Raw genomic sequence first — 21770 nt, 5'->3', positions numbered from 1 at the left:
AAATAAATTTATTATTTATATATATAGCAAGATTGTAACGCAAAAGTCATTGTGTCGTATAATAATGCATAATTCAAAGACTCATAATGCATAATTCAAGACTTGTATTTGATTAATTTATTCAGTTTTATCATTTTAGACATATCATACGAGAATGTCCCCTTTCGTTTTAAGAAGGAAGTTCCTTAAGGGTTGCAACGTAAAAATCAAAATCATCTCGATATAATAGCGCATAAATCGAAAAGTTATCGTGTGTGATTAATTTTCCTATTTTTTGCAATTTTAAACAAGTTATATGACAAACATCTCGCCCTTTGCTTCAAGAGAAAAGTTTCTTAAGGATTGCAGCGCAAAAATCAAAATTATCTCGATATAATAGCGCATAATTAATGCATAAATACTATAATGCATATGTTATATAATGTTGCACTCTGGAAAATTTAAAATTTAACGTCAAATATCTGTTAAAAACCAGTATGGATAACTGCGAACAGTAATATAGGCATACACACACAAGAATTTAGTATATTTGAGTACACTCGTCAAAGAAGTGTCATCATATAGTTATTCGTCATGCATCATATGCAACTACAGATAAGAATAAATATCATTGGTGAAACGCAGTCTGTAAAGTTAATGCATATCTTATGAATAATTTATAAATATACATTTATTTTTCAGTGGAAACAGAAGAATTTTTCAAGCTGTTAATAAGATTTTGAAAAAGCCTGTGGCATCATGTTTATTGCAAATCAACATATTGTAGTCAATTCTTGTTTCGATGCGAATGCATTGCTTGAAATAGATGAAGCATGTTTCAGTATCGTTAATGAATATAATAGATCTATTACATTGTATTTTTCCATCTGTCGGAATGCTATTTGGTATATATATATTTGACAAAAGAAATTTATATTAAAACTGATATTATTGATTATTTTGTTCTTTTTAGTATCGATACAAAGATTGGTTACAATATGTTGGTTTGCAATAGGCATGTTGCCGCAGATTTTGTCAAAATCTTAATAGCTTGAAAAATTTTTCTAGTTCCATTGAAAAATAAATGTATTTATAAATTTATTATAAAAATTTATAAATTATTAAAAAGAATAGATAGAAATAGAAATAAAATAGAAATAGAAATTTATAAGGCTTGATCACAGACTGTGTTTCACCAATGTTACTTATACCTATAATTGCATATGATGCATGACAAATAACTATATGATGACAATCCTTTGACAAATGCATTTCAATACACTGGATTCCTTTTTACATTTTTCGCTTTTGATATATAATCAAGATACAAGACGGATTAATCAAACAATTTATAGCATAGCACAAGCATATAATAATATATTTTAATTTTAATGATAATAATTTTTTTTTAAAAAAGAATGTACAAATAGATATTGTTCAATAGAAATCAAAGAAATAAAAGGGTTGCTTTTTATAATTCAGAAATATAATAGATATATTCATTTTATCTGACTGCTCGTAAGCATGTATACAGTAGCAAGACATGTATATAACACATTAAAAAAAAAAAAAGATATAACTGTTAAAAAATTACCTTTTTTTAAAAAAAGGAGAAAAAAGCGCCAAGTGCACGCGCACAAGCGTCTTTTGCTGTAAAACAACTCTTATACAAAATAATGTTATTTCAATTTATTGTGAAAAATTCTTATACAAAATAGTGTTATTTTAATTATTTTAATACAAAAACACTGTCATATTCAAACTAAAATATGATAAGAATATTACGCCAACTAATAAAAATTTATGTTACAAAATTTATTTATTACTATTTGTAATATTAAAAATTGTATCAAATTGCAGTGTGATTAAAATAGTAGAATATATTTAAGACAAAAAAATTTTTTATTAAAAAAACAAATTTAAGTATAAAATAACTTTGTAATTAAAGAAAAACTTGGCGCAGCAAAAATTCAAAATGTAAATAACACGTTAATTAGCATATGTTCGGTTTAGCAGTGCCAAGTTTTTCTCTAATTAAAAAGTTATTTTATAAATTTTCAATAATAATAAATTATTTTTTAAATTTGTTTTTCTAATCATTATACATACATAAATCTATATGTTCTATATATCTATAAATATCTATTATATATATGTACTTATTAGAATCATCGCTTAAAACTTTTTGCTGTGATTGTAGCTATTCACATTCAACATTTTTATTCTAAAAAAGTCTGAAGATAGCTTATCTGCCTCTCAATTTCAAACAAGCGCATTTGTAGTTTGCGTTCAGCATACAACATCCATTGTTCCACAATATCCTTATACATGCGAAAATGTTGTTCAATAACTGTCTGAAATAGATTATTTTGACATTAAATTTTATTTCATCTTAAAAATCTAATTAAAAAACAAACACTACTTATATGACGTATATCAAAGATATAAGTTTCAATAATAAAAACTNATATAAATAAGTATAACTTTTGAATTCATAAAACTTACATCCTCTAAAAAACATCTAAAGATTTTCTTGCATATACGTTTATAATGAATTCTGTACACTTCTGCCTCAATGATATTTCTCATATTTTCTCTAATCTAGATAAAATAAATTATTTTGAAATTTATTATCAACAAAGTTAAGTAGTAATTTAATTCAGTGTCTAAAGAATTTAACGGAATATTATTTTTAATATTATTCTCAGCATGATGAAAATTAAAAAAGAAAAAAAAAATATATATATATATATACATACATACATGTGGGTGTATGTGCATGCGTGTGGATGTGCGCGCCGTGCGCGCGCGCGCGCGCGTGTGTGTGTGTGTGTGTGTGTTGCAGCTCCTTATAAATTCAGTCTTTAAATGTTGATCTACAAAGATCAAACGTTTTATAAAAAAGCTAAGCTCTTTGTCAAAAAGTTGATTTTATAAAAAGTCTGCAGCATTATATATATGTATAATGCATATCTATGTGTATAATGCATATATAAATATAAATAAGTTTAATAATAAAAAGCTTATAATTGGATTTATATAAAATATACCTTGTCTAATTGTTCCTTAGAGTACACATGATTAACAATAGCAATAAATAGTGCAATCCCATCCGTACCCCTATCAAAACAAAATAGCATATACATATAATTATTACCTATGCGTAACAAATTTTCGTAATTATAAAAACGCGTTTTTCAAGAAAAAAATATTTCTGTTTATTACCGTGGCTTCAATGTATAGAAATTTTTTAATATATTTGAAAGCACATTATGGTGTTTTGCATGCTTTGCAATAATTAAACAAAAACTATTAATACGTCTTCTGACTTCCATTGAATTCAAATATTCATTATCTTCGAATAGAATTTCTAAAGATTTGTTTATGAAATTACTTGGAGCGCAAGCTAAAAATTCTGAAAATCTGTCTCCTTTGTTCTCTAAAGTTGAAATGTTTATGACACCTTGCCAAATCACTAGACTGTTTGCTAACATTAAACCTTTACAGTATATCCATTCTTCCCACCATGGCAAAAGTCTATAACATCCGAAAAAATTAATATTTTATATAAAAATTTAACTTATTAAACATTGTGTTGAATATAAGATGAAAAAAAACAGTAATATTAAAAAAAATTACTTATTTGTTTTCAGCATTTGAATACGCTCTAACAATCTATCATGAGCTACCATCTGACAGTTCAAATCATTAAGAATACATGCCCATTTAATGGCTTCTTGCCTTAAACATTTAGTAAGATCATTTTCCTCAGAATCTTCTTCGTAATTTATGTTCCGCAATAGAAAGCGCAACATTCTTGTTATTTTGTCCTAAAAATTATTAAATATTATATATTATATAGATTTATTATTATGTATGAAAATTTGCGTATTTATATTATGATGCATACATAGATATAAAAATTTAAAAAAATGCTCAATAATTTACAAGTGAAATGTCACATTATATAATTAGCTCTTAATAAAAGTTTTGACAAATATTGTATAAAGTACGTTTAATTAAAACATGGACTATCGTCGTTGTTCCTTCGACAGTCTCAGTCTACATTTCAATTACACGTATAATTTTAAATTTAAATTTTATTAGAAAATCACACATTAAAACATGAGAAAGATAAGTATTAATAAATCTATAACGTATGTTTAACATCTGCAGTATAAAACTGAAATAAAAGCTTTCCCTAAAATTTCTATTTTTAGTTTAAATAAGCTTATAAACAAACATAATTGAATTTTTTTAAGGTACATTTTATTTGCTTGAAAAATATGACATGAAATAAACTACAAACTCTTCTATTGATCAAATCTAATGCTATTTACCTTAATATTTTGGACTCCTTCATTTGGAAGTGGAAAGACGCTCGACATGTATTCAAAAACTTTAATCATAGGATACCAAGCTATATAATTTGTCTCTCGTGTAAGATAGTTTGTTAATTTCCAGAATATAGAAGAATCGAGTTGGTGCTTTACCATAAAATAAAATGCGTCGTCGATAATTTTAGCACGATTAAGAACATGTATTTTCGTAAATTCTTTAGAATTCAAATATTTTGCAATTTTTTGCCAGTTTTCGGGATCATAATTAACGCGATAGTATCCTGTAATAAATAATTTTTTTATATATTATCAGATTCTCATCTAATTGGAGATTTATTAAAAAATATTTATTATTATTTGCATTTTACATATTGAGAGTAATTTCAAGTATTAAATAAGACATAGAATTAAGCTATATAAGTAATTGTGAATCAACTTCAATTTATTTTAGTCTAAATAATAATCAAAAAATATGCAGAATTGAATTTATTTCATATTCGTTGAATACTTCATATAATATTATTTGAGATATTATATAATGTTACTTATATATGTTTATTTGTATAATGCGTGCTCTTATTAAAAGAGAATATAAACAAAATTATACAACAATTTAAGACTTTAATTATGTAAAATACATATAATAAAAGTTTATTCTCATCGATATTCTCACCAGCTTGTTGTAAATTGAATATCACCCAACCAGTTTCATTTATAATAACTTGTTCTGACGGCTTATCTGACCGCATAACAATTAATCTTTCGTCATAAAATGGATACTTAAGCTTTGTAAAGTTTGTTTCATTCTGCGTAGTATAAGTCACAGGTATCCAGACAAGATTTTCCTCAAATATATCGTAATTTTCTATTGTTATATTCGTACTGTTTTTAGAATAATCTCGCGTTATTTTCAACACTGGATAATCCATACTGGTCCAATTATATATCATCGTTTTTAAAGAAGGCATGTGTTTTTTAATATAGGGATCATTATGTGATTCATCTACAGTAGTTTGCATAACGGCCCAGAAATCATCGGGAGTTGTCGAATTAAGCGCACTATATTTGTTAAATTTTGACATTATTAACACAGTAAAAATTATACTAATTATAAATTGTACATCCAAAAATATCAAAGTATTATTTAATTTACACATGTTGTAGAACTTACATAACTATAATATTTAATATGCTGAATTTTATGACATAAATAAATAATATATGAAATTTTATGTTTTTATAATATTCAAATTACACTTACTGCTTATTTAGATACAGGTAAATACTTTCCCGGAACACTTCATCGGTAATTAGATACTGCAGCATACGCAATATTAATGGTGCTACAATTCATATGATACAATGTGATTTATATTTTTTTTATATTTTTCAGAAACCGAATTAACCAAATACATTTTTTGTAATTTTTAAAATTTTAATATACTAATCTCCCTCATGTGCTCTAGCATTAAAATTAAAAGATTTATAAAAGGTGGAGTTGATTAATTTGATTTCTGAAAGGCTCAAATATATGTATATATTATGATTTAGATATTTCTAGAACAAATTTGTATTTTACACTGTGCCTGCGTAAATTAAAAATGTTATCTGATATTTTTTAGACCAAGATAGACTTTTAATTATAATATATTTTGTCAATATAATATCTTATATTGTGTCATAATACAGTCAATAAATCATTAAACTGTAAACATATATTTGTTTATTATTAATGTTCCATATTCTTTTCTAATATAAATGTTCTAAAATTTATAAACATTTTTTATCAATTATATTTATTAAATTTTACCTTTAATATAACGGGGAAAAGAAGAAAGAGAATTAATTTCGGAGGGATTGACTTCCGTTATAAAGAGTGTCCAAACGAAGAGAATCAAATTGAACCTGTACTATGAATAAATCCAACATTTCGGAATTTTTGCAATTCTAAAGAAGAAAGTTTTAATAGAATTGAATGAGTATTTAATCGAATGAAATATACATATTAACAATATTGATTAATCGCTATTGTTAGATATAAATTTGTTGTTTATCAACATTACAAAGATATGGCAAAATTTTTCAAAAGATAATGTGTAGTGTTTGAAACAGCATGTCTATTTGAACTCATTGAAAATGATTGTAACAAATGTATGTATGCCATTTCCTATCTACGTTTTTCTCTACATCGCAGATTTTATAATAATTTAAAAATGTCAAACGATCAGCATACAATTTAGACTTAACAGATACAAAAAGAATTTATAAATAGCTTAAGCAATTTTCATATGACATATTTAATGTTATAAATAGTTCAAAAATCATTTATTTTCTTAAGATCAAAGATTTTATTTACTTGTGTAAAATGATATTGAGGAAACATAGTATCCGACATAAAAATATACATTAAGAGAAAAAGAAAATATTATTAAAAATATATAAGAAAATTACCTCTATAGAATTGATGGCATCCATTGCAAACAATGTAGTAAGGCCATCAATTAACCATAAGTGAGACGACCATAATGGATTGATTAAATTACCAAACCATTGATATATTATTTCACGTCCTACCAACCGCGCAACATTTATTTTATGCGCAACAGAATGTATTTTTTCATCGTACAGAATATTTATTTCTCTAAAACATATAGAAATAAAATTTGCAAATATTAAACATAAACTTGTGCAAATAATAATATTTTTAATATATTTTCTGATTTAAAACTAAGAAATGTCATTTAAACGGATAATTTTATGTATTTCTAATTTTGATTCTTACAAAAATTGTGTTTCAATGGAATAATATTTTTTTCTAATTTTTATATTACCTATTTAACACTAGTCCCCAGTTCTGATTGTCGTATAACAAATCAAAAATTGCGGTAAATTGTACTGTTGGAATCGGTAAGTCTCTCCATTTGACTTTCATTTGTAACACTATTTCATGTGCAATCTTGTAAGCATATTGAAAATGATTATATAGTTCAGGCCTAAAGCATATAATGATATTACTTTCCTCTGATTTATGTGTTATGTGTGCTTTAGAATAATATATGCCAAATGTGTAAATCGCAGGTACTGGCGTGATTACAAGCGTCACGATATCAGTGGACATTGCAGGAGTGATATGAAAATATGTCCACTTTGTACGTGTTGCCGTTTTATATTTTTCATATTTAGATATTTCCTCTTTTCGTATCGGCATATTTGAAAAAACTTCGTAATGACGATGATGCTTTATGCAAATGTTGAAAGTGGCCTTTATTGTCGGTTTGTCCCAGCACGGAAATAATCGTTGAGCACCAATCGCATGAAAATGTGTTGCATACGACCACCTACGACATTTTAATAATATTAATTTGATTTGATAACAGTGAATTGTTAATTATCAATGGCATTAGACCATTTTTAACATAGCGGCTGGAATATATATATATATATATATATATTTCAGCCCATCAATTACATTATTTGTTGATAAAAAAATGAATCAGAAAGTTCTAAATTTCCAATACTTAACAAAGCGGGAAATAAAATAAAATAAATAAATAATTAAATTAATAAAACTTATTTAATCATTGTCATTCATAAATCGCGCGTTTGATAGTGCGAGCATAGCTACAAATTGTACGGTACACCAATAGTACACGGTTCACACGTATATATGTTTGCTTAAAAAATAATGCTTATTGGTTAAGTCTTATTTAATAAATACTTTTGTATTGTCTATTATGTATTACACAGAATGTACATTGCGCGCACTATTGTTGCCCTCAATAATTGATAAAAATAATTATAAACAAATATTTTAAGCCACAAATCGTAATAACAACACTTTTAAAAATTTTTCATTGAAAATATCAAAATTAATTAAATAATATCATATGTGAATTGTGTAACAAATTTATTCTCTTCACTCTTGTGCGCGTGCGTGCCTGTGTGCGTACGTGTATGTGTGTATATGTGTATATGCGCGCGCGTACACATTTTATATTTTATTTTACTCACACATACCACAAAACAATATGAAATATAATCTATTGTATCAAAACCATTTAATTTTCGATGATATTATATTTTTTAATTTACATTTTCTTTTTGTTTTTAATAATAACTAGAACTGATTAAAAATTGTGTAAGATGTTACAATGATATATTTAAGTGTGATATGTTAAAGTTTAAGATTGTAAAACAAAGAGATCATAGAAAGTAAAAAAGTAAATATGTCTTACAAATGATAAAAATTTATATTTGATAACAATATACTTTTAACGTATATTAGCATTTACTTACTCATATTGTCCAGATTGCTTATAGAATATATCCCATATAGGAATTATAATGTTTTCTGTGTTATTAATTGCATTGAGAAATTTTATATTCAGTATGTAACTTCCACGTGCTAACTGAACATTGAAATAAAGAAGACAAGTTTCTGTTGCAGCATCATGTTCTAAATTCAGCACTAAATTATAATGCAAAGTATTCTTGTTCGTTATAACTCCGTAAACGGAGTATCCATGTTTATCAAAACTCCGTAAATGGAGTATTGATCTCGATGAATTTAACAATATTTTTGAAGTTGGATGTAAAATATCGATAGTGACATTCAATTCACCGTAGAGAACGATGCTATTTTTTATTTGATACTTTTCTATATCTATTTCATACAATTCAAATATTTCATCTCTTTCTTGGTTTTCTTTAAAATATGATATTAGCTTGACATCGTAATGGACAGGCACGACAGCATCAAAAAGAGTATTCCATGTTATCAAGGACCTTTTCGACTTTTCAACGACAGAAGAAGCTGTCGCGGTGATAAATATGAGACCACCATAAAATAACAGTCTTACAAATGCCATATCAATATTTTGGTATCTGTAGTAGCTTTCCCTAGTGAAAGAAAGACAAATATAAAATAAAATTTAGACAATAAATCTATAAAGTGCTAACTTTCTTAGAATTAGTTCTCTCGAATAATAACAATTTCATCCATGATGAATATCTCTGTGATGACCTACTTTTATCAACATTATTTTCAATATTTGTTATTTTTTAGGTGATTGTGTCTTTAGCGAACTAACGAACGAACGAGGAATCAAATTTTTTTCAACTCGTTTGGTATGCCTCTTCAGACATATACAAACAATATACAAACATACGTACTTACATACATACACATACGTATATAATATGTAATATATAGCAAACTAGATTATAGACAATTCGAATCTTTTCATATATGTTACATATTATGCGCATCATCGTTCGTTCGTTGTTCGTTTGAATGAGTATAAGCGAATGAGTAATGGAGCTTTAAGTAACGTTGCAAATTAATGATCGTATGTCAATACAAAATTTTCTATTACCCATTTCAAAATGTGTAAATTAAATATAAATTTAAATATTTAAAAATTTCTGGTTTAACCTTAAATTTTTTAATTCAGAAATATTTCATAATAATATTATAATAAATAAAATCAATGTTCTTGTTAGATGCAATATACATATATAAAATTTAGAAAAATATATAGTTTTATTAAAACGAAATAAAACTTTAATAAAATGTCGACAATTTTGGAAAAGATAATTTAAAAGAAATTAATATCTGTTCATTGTATTCATACTTTAGTAGTACTTAAATCGCGTTATATATATCTTTTATGTATCTTTAAAGAGAGATACATAATATTCTGTTTTTGGCTACTCACTCTGAATATTAGAAATGTTATGCTAATTATAATACAATTCCTTTCTTTGTAAGATTTAGTTGGAATCGTTAATATCCTTATATGTATCGTTATATTTATACTAATGTAATCTTACCTCTTCAAGAGACGATCGAAGACTCACAATGTCGAAATAACAGACATCAAATAAATACGTAAAAATATGTAAATACGTAAGGTTACCAAGTCCTACAAAATCTAGATTTAAAATAAGATTTATATTTACGTGTTAAGAATCATTGAAGATTTTTATTGTTTATTTTTAAATATTTATATTTTGTTGTTAATTTTACATACAATTTAACAAACAATATAAAGAAATAAATATTTGTGTTTTTAAATAATATTTTATGATTATTCTAATTAATATTTATGATTATTCGAATTTATATATATTAAAATCATTTGTTCTTTAATCATGTTAAAATGCTGTATTCATCTCTATCATTTATAATATTCATGAAAATTAATTATTCACACATTAATCATATTAATTACATCAAATTATTTCCCGATATTTATTGTGATCGCATTTAGAAAAGAAATTCGACCGAGTGTCTTAAATTATTAATCTCTTATCGCCATACGATAACAGGGCCGTAGTATATAAACAACAGCGCACTATCAATTTTTATTATTGCAATTTGTTGCCGGTTAGAAACTGATAAATTTTTGTTTATGACTTTTTTATGTCAGATTATTGTAAGTGCCTTAAAAATCGTGGCGACCGTTACGAGAACCACCCTGTATATGGCAAAAACTAAATATCGCGTAATTATTATTAATTTGTTGCTAAAATATTTTAAGTACTATAACATATATAAATGCCGAATATTAATAATAATATTGTAAAAGTATTTTAAAGTATTGATTAATTTTGTACTAAACAATTAATATATCAAAAGTTTCTCGTTATGTTAATTACTCGATTTTATCATTCGATTGTTTTACACAGTGCACGTTCTCAATCCGAATTATACTTAAATCGTCGAAAAGTCAAACAATAAAGTATGAAAAGACATATATTTTAATCTAACAATAAATATCATTAGAAATTATTATAGCCCGTAAGTACAGTAACGATAGTTACAATTATAGTTAAAAAAATTAATTGTAATATATTATAGTTATTAAGTTAAAACCAAAATTTTATAATTTTCTATTAAAAAATGTTTTAAAATACACAAGAAAATTTCATAAAAATATTTTTATTCAAAAATAAATTTATGTCACAGTTTACATAAAAACTTTGTGTAGTGAATATAATATATGGCTATATATGATCTTATGTCTATTTTTTCTCGGAATGTGAATAATAATATTATAACTACTGATTATATCTATTATATACTATATTATAACTACTTATTAAAACCACTAATTAATTATTATATTACATTCAAAGTATTATTACAGATTAACAAAAATTAAAAATGAATGATGTGATAATGTTAAGAATAATATTAACAAAATATTATGCTTAATAATATTGAAAAGCGATATATATATCACAATATAATAATTGTTCTAACATTAATAATATTACAATAATATTAATTATAATATTGCTATTATTAATAAATAATATAAATAATTATTATATAAAATTAAGAATATATTATTTATATTATTATTATAAATAATTATTGATTATACTTGTAAATATACGTAAATCATTAGACATAAATCTACATATTTTGTATATATCTATATATCTATAAATCTCTGTATATATGTACTTTTTAGAACTATTGCTTTAAATTTTTTGCTGTGATTGTAATTATTCACATTTAACTTTATTTATTCTAAAAATATCTCTAGATAGCTTATCTGTCTCTCAATTTCAGACAAGCGCATTTGTAGTTTGTGTTCAGCATACAACATCCATTGCTTCACAAGATTTTTATATTCGTAAAAATCTGCTTCAATAATTGCCTGAAATAGATTATTTTGACATTAAATTATATCTCATTTTAAAAGTCTAGCATACTTAAAACACAAATACTGCTTATATGACATATATCAACGATATAAATTTTACTAATAAAAACTTAATATATAAATAAATGTAACTCTTGAAAAACTTTTCATAAAACTTACGCTGTCAAAAAAAGTTCTTTTTTTCTTGTATATACGTTTAATATGATCTTTGTGCGCTTCAGTCTCAATGATATTTTTCATAATTTTCCTGATCTAATTAAAATAAATTATTTCGACATTTATTGTCAACAAAGTTGAATAGTAATTTAATTTGGTCTCTTAAGAACTTAACGCGTTTTATAAAAAAGGTGAGCTATTTGTCAAAAAATTGATTTTATAAAAAGTCTGCAGTATTATATATATGTATAATACATATCTATATACATATATAATACATATATAGATATAAATAAGTTTAATAATAGAAAATTTATAATTAGGTTTATATAAAATTTACCTCGTTTAATCGTCCCTTAGAATACACATGATTAACAATAACAATAAATAGTGCAATCCTATTTATACCCCTATCAAAACAAAATAGCGTATACATATAATTAATACCTGTACGTAACAAATTTTCGTAATTATAAAAACATGCGTTTTTTAAGAAAAAAATATTTCTGGTTATTACCTTGGTTTCAATTTATCGAAATTTCTTAATATATTTGGAAGCACATTATAGTGTTTTGCATGTTTTGCAATAATAAAAAGAAAGCTATTAATACGTCTTTTGATGTCTAATTCACCAGAATTTTTATTTTCTTTGAACATAATTGATTCTAAATAATCATCTATGATATTATTTGAAGCGCAAGCTAAAAATTCTGAAAATCTGTCTGTGTTTTTCTCTGAAATTGAAATTTTTACCACTGCATGCCAAATCGGACTGTTTGCTAACATCAAACCTTTACAGTATATCCATTCCTTCCACCATGGCAAAAGTCTGTAATATCCGAAAAAAATAATATTTTAATTTAACTTATAATATTGTATCTTGATCTAATAACTTATTAAACACTGTTTTGAATATAAAATGAAAAGTGTAAAAGACGGTAACGTTAAGAAAAATTACTTAGTTGTTTCCAGCTTTCTAATATGCTTTAACAATTTTTTATAAGCTTGTGTCAGACACTCCAAATCATCGAGAATACATGCCCATTTAATGGCTTTTTGCCTTAAACATTTAGTAAGATCATTTTCTTCAGAATCTTCTGCATATTTTATTTTTCGAAGTAGATCGCTCAATATTTTTGTTATTTTGTTCTAAAAATTATTGAATATTATATATTACATAGATTTATTAGTATTTATAATAATTTGCGTATTTATATTATGATGTATATGTAAATATATAAATTAAACTTTGATTCATTAACAATATATAACCCGCTTACAAAATTATATGATCTTTTTTGTATTATTTATAATACGTTTTATACTGCATAAATATATAAGCATATCTAATATACATATATTTAAATTCTTTAGAGTTCAAATATTTTGCAATTTTTTGCCAGTTTTCGGGATCATAATTAACGCGATAGTATCCTGTAATAAATAATTTTTTTATATATTATTTAATTTTCATCTAATTTGGAATTTATTAAAAAATATTTATGATTATCTGCATTTTAAATATTGAGAATAATTTCGAGTACTAAATAAGATGTAGAATTAAGCTATGTAAGTAATTGTGAATAAATCCAAATTTATTTTAGTTTAAATAATAATCAAAGAATATGCAGAATTGAATTTATCTCATGTTCATTGATAGTAGAATGCAGAATACCTCATACAATATTTTTTAAAATATTATATAATGTTACTTATATGTTTATTTATGTAATGCGTGCTTTTATTAAGAAAAGATATAAATAAAATTATACAACAGTTTAAAACTTTAATTATGTAAAATATAATAAAAATATATTCTCATCGATATTCTCACCAGCTTGTTGTAGATTAAATATCACCCAACCATCTTCATTTATAATAACTTGTTCAGACGGCTTGTCTGAGCACATAAATATTAATCTTTCGTCATAAAGTGGATACTTAAGCTTCGTAAAGTTTGGTTCAGTCTGCGTAGTATAAGTCACAGGTATCCAGAAAAGATTTTCTTCAAATATATCGTAATTTTTTATATTCTTGTATATTGCTATATTCATACTATTTTCAGAATAATTTTGCGTTATTTTCAATACAGGATAACCCATATATGTGGTCCAATTATATATCAATGTTTTTAAAGAAGGAATGTATTGTTTAATATAGGGATCATTATGTGATTCATCTACAGCAGTTTGCATAACGGCCCAGAAATCATCGGGAGTTGTCGAATTAAGCGCACTATATTTGTAAAATTTTGACATTATTAACACATTAAAAACTGTACTAATTATAAATTGTACATCCAAAAATATCAAAGTATTATTTAATTTATACATGTTGTAGAACTTACGTAACTATAATATTTAATATGCTGAATTTTATGACATAAGTAAATAATATATTAGAATTTTATATATATATATTATGTATTTATAATATTCATATTACACTCACTGCTCATTTAGATATAGGTAGATACTCATCCGAAACAATTCATCGGTAATTAGATGCTGCAGCATACGCAATATTAATGGTGCTATAATTCATATGATACAATGTGATTTATATCTTTTTAATGTTTTTCAAAACCAAATTAACCAACTACATTTTTTATAATTTTTGAAATTTTAATATACTAATTTCTCTCAAGTGCTCTAGTATTAAAATTAAAAGATTTATGAAAAGTCGAGTTGATTAATTTGATTTCTGAGAGACTCAAATATATGTATATATTATGATTTATATATCTCTCTAGAATAAATTTATATTTTACACTGCCTGCGTAAATTAAAAATTTTATCTGATTTTGTTGAGACAAAGATAGAGACTTTTAATTATCATATATTGTGTCAATATAAAATCGTATATTGTGTCATAGTAAAGTCAATAGATCATTAAACTGTAAATATATATTTGTTTATTATTAATGTTCCATATTCTCTTATAATATAAATATTCTAAAATTTATAAGCAATTTTTTAATTATATTTATTAAATTCTACCTTTAATATAACGAGGAAAAAAAGAAATAGAATTAATTTCGGAGGGATTGGCTTCCGTAATAAGAGGCTTCATGAAAGAATGAGTGTCCAAATGAAGAGATTCAAATTGAACCTGAACTATAAATAAATCCAACATTTCGGAATTGCTATAATTCTAAAAAGGGAAAGTTTAATAAAATTGAATGAGTATTTAGTCGAATGAAATGTGCGTATTAACAATACATACAATATTAATTGCTATTGTTAAAAATAACTTTGTTATTTATCAACATTACAAAAATATACAAAAATTTTCCAAAGAATAATGTGTAGTGTTTGAAACAGCATCTCATTGAAACTATTTGAAATCATTGAAAATGATTGTATCAAACATATATGCCATTTTCTATTTACGTTTCTCTCTAGATTGCAGATTTTATTATAATTTGAAAATATCAAACAATCAGCATAAAATTTAGGTTCAATAGATACGAAAAGAATTTATAAATAACTTAAGCAATTTTTATATGACATATTTAATGTTATAAATAGTTTAAAAATCATTAATTTTTTTATGATATTAAAGATTTTATCTACTTGCGTAAAATGATATTGAGAAAACATAATATAAAAATATACGTTAAGAGAAAGAGAAAATTTTACTAAAATCATACAAGAAAACTACCTCGATAGAATTGGTGGCATCTATTCCAAACAACATAAAGCCATCGATTAACCACAAGTAAGACGACCATAATGGATTGATTAAATTACCAAACCATTGATATCATTTCATGTCCTATCAAACGCGCAATTTTTATTTTATGGGCAACAGAATGTAGATTTTCATCGTATATAATACTTGCTTCCCTAAAACATATAAAAATTAAATTTGCAAGAGTTTAGTATTAAATCTAAACTTGTGCAAATAATCATAATTTTAATATATTTTCTGATTTAAATCTGAAATAATGTCTTCTAAACGGATAACGTTATAGTTTATTATAAATTTATTAATAATCTTATGTTCTAAACACTTATACTTTAACTTATACTTTATATACCATCCTTAACATAGTGGCTAGAATAAATATTTTTACATATTATATATATACAAAGTGTCATAATTTACGCCTATCAATTATATTATCTTTTGATAAAAAATAAATCGGAAAATTCTAATCTTTTTCTGCAATATTTAACAAAATGGAAAATAAAATAAAATAAATTTTATTTATTAAATCACTGCCTTTCATAACCCGCGCATCTGATGTTGCGTGCATGGCTATAAATTATTTAGTATGCCAATAGAGCATATGGTTCACACAAACGTACATATGTCTGCTTACAAAAGACAATGTTTATCGGATAGGTCTAATTTAATAAGTTCTCTTGTGTTGCCTATTGCGTTACACAAAATTTATATTACAATGGTACGCGCGCGCTTGTTGCACTCAATAATTGATAAAAATAATTATAAACATAATCATATTTTAATCATATTTTAAGCTAAAAATTGTAATAACAAGACTTTCAAACATCTTTCATTAAAAATCAAGCTTAATTGAATTATATCATATGAATTGTGTGACAAATTAATTCTCTTTACTTTTGGATGCATGCATGCATGCATGTGTGTGCGAGCGCGTGCGTATGTGTGTTTTATACGCGCGCGCGTATAAAAGTACTAACAATGACATATCTTATATTTTATTTTATGCACACATGCCACAAAACAATTCAAAATATGATCTATTGTATCTAAACTATTCAATTTTCGATGATAGTATATATGTATATTTTAATTTACATAATTTTGTATTTAATAATAACTAGAATTGATCAAAAGTCGTATAAGATGTTACAATGATATATTTAAGTGTCATATGTTATAAAGTTTAAGATTGTAAAACAAAGAGATCATAGAAAGTAAAAAAGTAAATATGTCTTACAAATGACAAAAATTCATATTTAATAACAATGTACTTTTAACATATATTAGCTTTTACTTACCCATATTGTCCAGATTTCTTTGGGAGTATAATGTTTAAAGAAATTAAAATGTTTTTTGTGTTGGGCAATTACATTATTTAATAAAGTTTATTGACGGTAACAAAAATTTGTATTTTGTTTTATTCCAAAAACGGACAGAACTTTCCGGTAGACCTTATATATATACCTTAATATACAACAAACTAATATATAGACGATTCCAATATTCTCATATGTATTACATATTATACACATTTTTTTTAACAACAAGAAAATAAACATTTATCTTTGTTCGTTATTGGTTTAAATACTCATTTAAACTTGCTTATACTCATAAGCAAATCAGTAATCAAACTTAAAGTAACGTTGCCAATTAATAATAGTATGTCATTATAAATATAAAATTTTGAAAAATGTAGTTGTATTAAAAAGAAAGAAAAAAATAAAAAAGAAATAAAAGAACTTTAATGAAATGTCGACAATTTTGGAAAAGATAATTTAAAAAAAAATTAAGATTTGTTCATCGTGTTTATATTTTAATAGTACTTAAATTGCGTTCTATATATCTTTTATATATATTTAAAGAGAGATACATAATATTCTATTTTTAGCAACTCACCTTGTATATTGAAAATATTATGCTAATTGTAATACAATTCCTTTCCTTGTAAGACTTATTGTTTGTTGCAGTTAACTTTATTATTGCGAATCGTTAATATCGTTATGTTTACAATAATGTAATCTTACCGCTTCAAGATGTGATCGAGAACTAACAATGTCGAAATATCAGACATCAATTAAATACGTAAATACATGAGGTTGCCAAATCCTACAAAATTTAGATTCAAAATGAGATTTGTGTTTATGTGTTAAGAATCAGTGTAGCTTCTTATTGTTAATTTGTTAATTTTAAATATTTATGTGTTGTTAAATTCACATACAATTTACTAAACAATTTAAAACAATAAATATTTACGTTTTCCTACGTCTGTAATTATGAATTTTTTATTTTTATACGTTGAAAATTTTTCATATCAGAGTACTTTCATAGAGTATTTATTTATATGATTTTCTAAAATAATATTTTATGATTATTCTAATTAATATAATATATTGAAATCGTCCGTTTTTTCGTGTTAAAATGCTTTATTTATCTTTATCATTTATATTATCTATGAAAAATAATTATTCATACATTAATCATATTAATTATGTCAAGTTGTTTCTCGATACTAATCGCGATCGCGTTTGGAAATAGAATTTAAGAATATACGAAGCGTTTTGTACCACTATGTTACTGCTCGAGTATCGCCGTACGTATGATAAGAAGGCTAGACATGTAATATTTAAAATGTATAACAAATATATTTTAAATTATGATTAATTATTTAGTGAACGATTGATGTATCACAAAACCTTTATGTTAATTACTCTGTGGCGTGCATGACAGAAAACTCTAAACGTGCGAGTCCAAGCGCTATAAAGTAATAAAAAACATCTGCGCGGTAGATTTGCATTTTTCTTTTTTTATATTGTATGCTTTTTCTTTCGGTACGTTTTTCTTACGTTGATCGATACGATTGGACATTTTCGTCCGAGTTACCAACGCGAATGGAACACGTTCATCGCAACGAGCAAGCAAATCGCGATACTTTTGTAACTGCTATATTTTATTCAACTATTTGCTATTAGGAAATAAATTATTGTTAAGAGTAATCCAATTCAGATCATCTCACGAGCACGTTCTTCACCTCACCCACAAATTGGTGACCCCGACATGATTCGAGCAAAAAGAGATAAGTACTAGAATAAACATTTTTTTTTTTAAAGTCCGCGAATGTAGCAAAATCTCGCCGGTAGCTGGAAATAACGCAGCTAGAACTCGGACGCCGTTGTCAAGAGTGAGAATATCAGTGTTATGAGTGAAAATTTATGCATTCCGCGATTCTGGCCGCACAAAATTCTGTTGTGGTTTAAACTTTTGGAAACGCAGTTCACATCTGCCCGTTTTACTAAAGACGAGACAAAATTTAACGTGACAATCGCGCACCTCGGTGAAAAATATATCGAACAAGTAGAAGACATTATAATCAAGCCGCCTGCAACCGGCATTGCAACTTTTTAAAAAAGGAAGTTATAAAAAGGCTCGGAATCGGACAGTTCGCGAGTGCGGAAATTGATGGAAAGCGAGGAAATTGGAGATTGAATGCCTTCTCAGTTTTTCCGAGTCTTAAAGAAACTCAATCACCGACGATTTTATTCTAAAATCGTTGGAGATTTAATTCTCTCTTTTATTCTGCTGTGGAAAAACCGTTTGCCTAGGATATAGTCATAGGACATAGTCAGTTATTGTAGCCGTCAACACGGACACAAATGTCACGGCTTTTTTTTTTTTTATATAGAAAGCGATATGAAAAAGAGGGAACTACTCCCTTTTTTCACATTTAAATTGCAAGGTTGCGTCGAAATTATAAATAATTCATTGTTTCTGTTCGCGAGCGTTACCACTGGTAAGAAGGTACTGTGTCATGTATGATGGAAGACAGAAAACTCCGTTCGAATCCAAGCTCTATAAAGTAATAAAAAACATTCGCGCAGATTTCGATTTTCTTTTTTTTATATTGTATGCCTTTTCTTTCGGTACGTTTTTCTTACGCGGACTGGACACGCTTCTGAGTTACCAATTAAAAAACTTTTCTAATTGCTACATTTTATTTAACTATTTGCTAGTAAGGAATAAATTGTTGTTAAGAAGAATCCAATTCTGATTATTTCAAGTGCTTTCACCTCAATTCGATTCTGCGATTTTATTATTTAATTGCGCGATCATAATCATATTTACATACCGTCGAAAGTTGAACGATAAAGCGTCGGGCAAAATATATTTAACTTTACGTATTTTGAAGAAATAATTATTGCTTATAAGGATCGCAACAAAACAATAATTTATAATTTTGATTTCTGTCACTTTGATTTTTCATTAACTGTATATATACATCATTCGAAATACGCGCTTCTAGACCTATCGTAATAATATAATTATGTTTAGTTATAAAATTAAATTATAATTATTATTTAAGATATGTAAAAGATAACTAATTATTAATCTTATCAAATTGTTTCCCGATACTTGTTAACATGTAGGAAAGGAATTTGAACGTCTTGTCCCAATGCAGTTCTATTCAAATGTCGCCGTATGAATGATAACAAAGTCGTGATATATAAACAATAACGCGCTAATTTTTACGCTGTCAAGGCCAAATACCATATTATGTATTGTAAATTCGCTGCCGAAATATTTTACGTACTATTACATACACATTTATGTAATCGTTTTACAGCACGTTTTTAATCCAAATTATATCTAGATCGTCGAAAAGTCAAATGATATAGTATTATCGTAGATAAAATATATTTGACTCTATGTGTTAAAGAAATAATTATTGTCCGTAAAGATTGTAACGAAATGATAATTTATGATTTGGTTTCCTATTATTTTAATTCTTATTTAATTAAATTAATAAATTACGAAATATGCGATTCGAGATCTATCGTCACGATATATATGTATAAATAGTTACATATTATTTATAAATGTTAAATAATTATTAATTATATTGTAATAGCAAATAACTTTCCGATACTGGTCGCGATCGCGTTTAGAGAAAGAATTTGACGTAATGTCTCGCATTATTACTTTCCTACTCAAGTGTCGTCGAGCGAATGAATGAACAGGACCAAGGCAGGTAAACATTAGCGAGCGCACTATACGCCATCAAAGCCGAACATCGTGTTATTGTCAATTTGCATTGCCGAAATATTTTACATACTGATAGATATTTGATGCATCCTGCAATAATAATATGATAAAAGAACGTTAAAGTATAGTTGAGGGATATCGAATGCAGATATCGACATCGCTGTTATCGATTATGTACGATTATATTATCGCGGTAGACACTAGATATTGTTTGTTCTGAGTTCTTTTTGTATCGCACAAGTTCTGAATAAGAGATTGTTATACTAACAATAAGTCAAGGCGTCTTTAATATTTACCTTTCCTTTTATATATATATTCTCATATAGAATAGGTTGAAAGGTGTGCTCTGCTTTACATACTATAACATATTTTATATACACTGTTGTATATGCACTGAATATTGAACTTAGAAATATTTTAAGTTTTTCGATTATTTATTTATTAAACAATTGCTGCATCATGGAACCTTTTGTTATATTAATTACTTGGACTGGCGATTCGATTATCTTACTGCACGTAAATCTAAATTATATTTAATTATCGAATGATGAAGCATCAGGCAAAATATACGTGATTTTTAAACATCGTTAAAGAAATAATTATTGCTTATAAAGAGAGAAAACGAGAGGGAGAGAGAGAGAGAGAAACCGCAATTAATAAAAATTTATAATTTTGTTCTCAAGTAAAATCACTTTAAGTTGTGATTCGCGAGCGAATAGGGGACATTCTCATACATCTAAAATTACAAAACTGGACAAATTAATTAAGTACGAAAAGTCTTTGAATTATGTGTTATTATATGACAATCTTGCAATATATATAAATAATAAATTTATTTATTTATTAAGCGTTTCTTGATTTTTCTGCGTTTCTTTATTTTTCTAATATT

General features: G+C 25.6%; 1 protein-coding gene across 5 annotated transcripts in view; it reads right to left on the bottom strand.

Moving 5' to 3' along the window:
• Positions 1-2083: 2083 nt before the first annotated feature.
• LOC115240786 (glutamyl aminopeptidase-like) overlaps positions 2084-21770 on the bottom strand; it is a 39148-nt gene continuing 19461 nt past the window's right edge. For 4 of the 5 annotated variants that reach the window (XM_029816147.1, XM_029816143.1, XM_029816144.1 and 1 more), the window contains 7 exons: positions 13537-13585; positions 4320-4551; positions 3619-3809; positions 3205-3516; positions 3030-3099; positions 2485-2580; positions 2084-2333 (listed from right to left, as the gene is read on the bottom strand). In XM_029816147.1, the coding sequence (XP_029672007.1) occupies positions 2199-2333; positions 2485-2580; positions 3030-3099; positions 3205-3516; positions 3619-3809; positions 4320-4551; positions 13537-13585 (1085 nt within the window). In that variant the 3' untranslated portion in view covers positions 2084-2198. Of the gene's footprint in view, positions 2334-2484; positions 2581-2762; positions 2856-3029; positions 3100-3204; positions 3517-3618; positions 3810-4319; positions 4552-13536; positions 13586-21770 lie in introns of those variants that run through there. The other variant, XM_029816148.1, reaches the window with a different exon arrangement.

This window comes from Formica exsecta, unplaced genomic scaffold, assembly GCF_003651465.1.
Source record: "Formica exsecta isolate Colony F162 unplaced genomic scaffold, ASM365146v1 scaffold451, whole genome shotgun sequence".
Taxonomy (NCBI): Eukaryota; Metazoa; Arthropoda; class Insecta; order Hymenoptera; family Formicidae; genus Formica; species Formica exsecta.
Note: the sequence above shows the minus strand (reverse complement) of the source record. Positions and strands in the feature narration are given on the sequence as shown.